The sequence below is a fragment of the Xiphophorus couchianus genome, chromosome 2, assembly GCF_001444195.1.
Source record: "Xiphophorus couchianus chromosome 2, X_couchianus-1.0, whole genome shotgun sequence".
NCBI lineage: Eukaryota > Metazoa > Chordata > Actinopteri > Cyprinodontiformes > Poeciliidae > Xiphophorus > Xiphophorus couchianus.
In genome coordinates this window covers 23,688,435-23,692,329 of record NC_040229.1, presented here as the reverse complement: position 1 = coordinate 23,692,329, position 3,895 = coordinate 23,688,435, and the positions used below count along the sequence as shown (strand labels likewise).

Below are 3,895 nucleotides of genomic sequence, written 5' to 3'. Positions count from 1 at the left end.
AGAGGATAATCTCCAACAATATAATTTAACTCTTCATCCTCTGTTAGAAGACCAAAATTTATTGTATTGAAACTTAAAGATGGAATAGATTTGTTGTTCAATATCCACTTTTGAAAATCTTTCTAAAAACATCAATGAAGTTGCAATTGAAAAAAGGTCAAAATATCAGTCACAAAACACACATGCACTGATATTTATTTTGAAATTCTTTTGAAGAGAGTGGTCAAAGGGAAAACTTCACACATAATTATGAAATTAATATTTTAAATTCTTTTGTGGAAGTGGAGAACACAACTATTTGGTTCTCATTTTCTTTAGAGGCATCATCATGATTTTTAAACAAATGTTTTCTTCTCAAGGTAGAGGGGAAGGAAATTGATGTCAGAGTTGTTGTAGTTCACCCATTTTCCCCTCTGTGTACCACCCAGGTCCATTTAAAAGTTTCAGGACCCGACTAAAACCCCAGTGTCGTTACCTTGAGAAATAATTAGATTTGGTTAAATATAAAACAGGCTTTAATGCCGAAAAGGATCAAATGTTACGCGTCATACAAATGGAACAGATACAGAGCAACATTCACCGTCCAGCGCTGGGCTATACGCTTTCTTCTTTTTCTTCTTGGTTTTATTGGCGATTGGCAACAAACTTTTAGTAGCATTACCGCCACCTACTGGTATGGAGTGTGGTTTGTGATGGTCTAATTCACACTATCCATCCATCCATCCATCCATCCATCCATCCATCCATTTTCTAACACCGTTGTCCCTAGTGGGGTTGGGAGGGGTGCTGGTGCCTCTCTCCAGCTAATGGATATTACATGTTACAGCTCAGGCACACAAATAAACTATTGTAGGTATTAAGGGCCAAATGCTTTGGTTTGACATTCATTATAAGAAAAGTGATTTGCTTATCAGTAGTTGATCAGTACCTTTGGCCTCATCTAGAAACCAGATTTAAACCTTTTCACAGGAATTTGGCAAACCCTGTTGATGGCCATGACATCTGCAGGGGTTAAGAAACAGAGTTGGAGGCGGCAGCACTAAAGACATGAACATTAATCCAAGACTCAGCTACAACTTACAATATGAAAAAGAGACTTTGTTGAATTGGAAAAGTAACACAGGTTTATTTTATAAGAATCAATGTACGTTTAAGCATACAGAAAAACTGATACTTCTGAAAGGTTTACAATACTTCTGTCAAAAATTCAAAGAGTTCAAAAGCATTACTATAACAAACTTTAAATAATTCAATTACAGCAATTAAAGTTTTGCTGTATTTCTTAAACATTAGCAAGTGCAATAGATCCTAGCTTAAATAATAAAGATGACACTTTGTTTATTTGGAAGACATTTGTCTTTTACAATAGATACTTTATCTGGTTAGTTTAAACTACAATCACAGCTTACAGTGTTGATGGTTGAACTTAAAGTGTTGCATTTAACAAAAATACTCTTGTTGTTCCATAACAACCATAATAAAAACATACTTCATTTATATGAAAAAAAATTGATTCTGTTTCATCTCATCTTGGTAGTATACCATAAAATATTAGAATATTTGATAAATATCATGGAAAGAGAGCTGCTGTATTCAGTAAGAAACTGTAGCATCACAACCTACATATTTATGTAAGCTGGAGTGTTGGCATATTATTGTCAGGTTTACAGGTTGGTGTTTGCACCAGAAACATCTTTGGTCTCCAGGTAGCTGATGAGATCCTTCACCCAGGAGGCTGAAGGTCTGACACACATCTGACGGCCGGCCACTGTATTCAGCCTGGATGTGAAAAAGGAAGAGGAGAGTGTCAGCAGATTCTGGAGCAGGTTCAGTGTCACTGGTGCAACTTTTGTAACAGTGAATACTCACAAGATGGCAGGGTTGGAGCAGCGCTGACTGGTTCTGATGTAGCTCACAACTTTATCCTTTGACACCGTCTTATCATTGAACTTGAAGCAGCACTTCTTTGGGCCAACTCCACGCAGGCCTGCAAACAGAAAACACAGAGTGAATAACTCAGATCTGTCATCAAGTTCATCTTCATTCCCTTTCTTAATTTCCTGTTAAACTGTGAAAGAGCAACATCTGAAATGGCTTCTTTTTAAAATAGCAGAGACTGTGCTTTTTCCACTTTCTGACTTTGCTTGTGTTTTTATCTGCTTTCCATTATTTTGGTAAAAATTAAATATGTGGGGTTTGAGAAGACACAGCTTTCTTTCTAAAAATTTTAAACAATGAAGTGCTGGATGCTCATTTATCAGTAAGTCAGCAAAAACCCTAGATGCTTTTTAAAGGAAAGTAAAAGGTCAAAACAAACATGTTTTATTTATAGGATTTCTGAACTGTGGAGATAAGTAATACTTAATTGGCAATTCATGATTGCAAATAATACTTTTTGCTTTTATAACTTGAAAGCAAAATGTTATTTGTTAAACTTATCTTTAAACTTTAAATTTATCTGATTTTAATGTGTTTTCACAAACATTTGAACAAAATATTTTGACCTATCACCCATGTTAGTGCAGCATATTTTAAACTCACTGTATTTTTATCATATAAACTTATATTAGAATTTAAAAGTTGATTGATAATCATTAAATGTATTAAATGGTTTCTATTTTATTTCAAAGTTTCATCTTACCTTCAGTGAGAGCGATGAAGGCCATCATCATCACAATCGCAGACAGAGCAAGACGAGCCATCCTGAGGTGAGTTTGTTGGTGTTAGGGAGCAGCAGCAGGTTGAAAATCTCAGCTAAGGTCAGATTGTTATCTCTGCTGTTTGATCACCATCTGCCTTCATATTTATACATCAGAAAAGAAAACCACCCCCCAATTTCCATGTCATCAATATTTTACTGGGGAATTACCTACGTATATGAAAGAGCTGGCCTTCTTTGTGCCTGTTTCACTTCTCTAAACTACTAACGTTGAATAATGAGTAGCGTGGTTTCCCTCTCAGACCAAAACTGTGTTTTCTCCCACTATGTGGTCACTTGATCTGTTTTAATCACAAACCTTCATCTGATAAGATATTATAACATTTCTGAAGTCATGCATCAGATATATTGTGTCCCCAATAACAATCAGCATAAGTTATTGTCACTTTGTGGGGTGACCTTGGGTTAGGGGTTAGGAGTTCGTCTATAACCGGCAGGCTGAAGGGTCGAATCCCCAACTCTGTTTATCTTTGTGTCTTTGGCAAAACAATTCAAGGGCCACTAACAGGTAAGTGGCCCCATGACCTCTTGCCTTCTAGTGGCCTTGCTTCTGTTTGACTGCCTCAGGACAGTCGTAGCTACAATATAGCCCATCAGCACGTAAGAGTGTGTGTGAATGGGTGAATGATTGAGTGAAGTCTGGTGTACTTTGGTGTCCGCTGGACGTATAAAGTCCCAATCTGAAACTTAAAAAAACAAGCATTAAAAGAGCCTGCAGGGGCGTGCCGTGGTGGTGGAGGGGTTAGCGCGACCCACATTCAGAGGCAACGTGGCCTTGACGCGGCTGTCGCGGGTTTGACTCCCAGACCCGATGACATTTACTGCATGTCTTCCCCTCTCTCCTTCCCCCTTTCCTGTCAGCCTACTTTGAAAAAGGGACACTAGAGCCCACAAAATAAATAAATAAATAAATAAATAAATAAATAAATAAAAGAGCCTGCGGGGATTTAAATGAAAAATCCCTAGATAAAGTGTCATGATGAGGATTGATGGTGGCAAGACCCAGGATATGGTGGAAAACATGAGTTTTAATAAATGTCCAAGTTGTACACAATGCCAGGGACCACAGGTGAACGACGAGACACGGACACAAACTCAAGTTGGCAAACTGTGACTTGATAAAGACAACAAACACAGCAACAACTAAGACAAGGATCCAGCCTGGAACAGAGGACA

General features: G+C 37.7%; 1 protein-coding gene across 1 annotated transcript; it reads right to left on the bottom strand.

Annotated features, from left to right (window-relative positions):
* Positions 1 to 1,101: 1,101 nt before the first annotated feature.
* LOC114151303 (monocyte chemotactic protein 1B-like) lies at positions 1,102 to 2,796 on the bottom strand. The gene is made up of 3 exons (XM_028028433.1): positions 2,642 to 2,796; positions 1,870 to 1,987; positions 1,102 to 1,779 (listed from the first exon to the last, which is right to left on the bottom strand). Exons 1-3 carry the CDS (start codon positions 2,700 to 2,702, stop codon positions 1,665 to 1,667), a joined length of 294 nt encoding a protein of 97 aa, XP_027884234.1. The 5' UTR covers positions 2,703 to 2,796; the 3' UTR covers positions 1,102 to 1,664.
* Between the last annotated feature and the right edge of the window lie 1,099 nt (positions 2,797 to 3,895).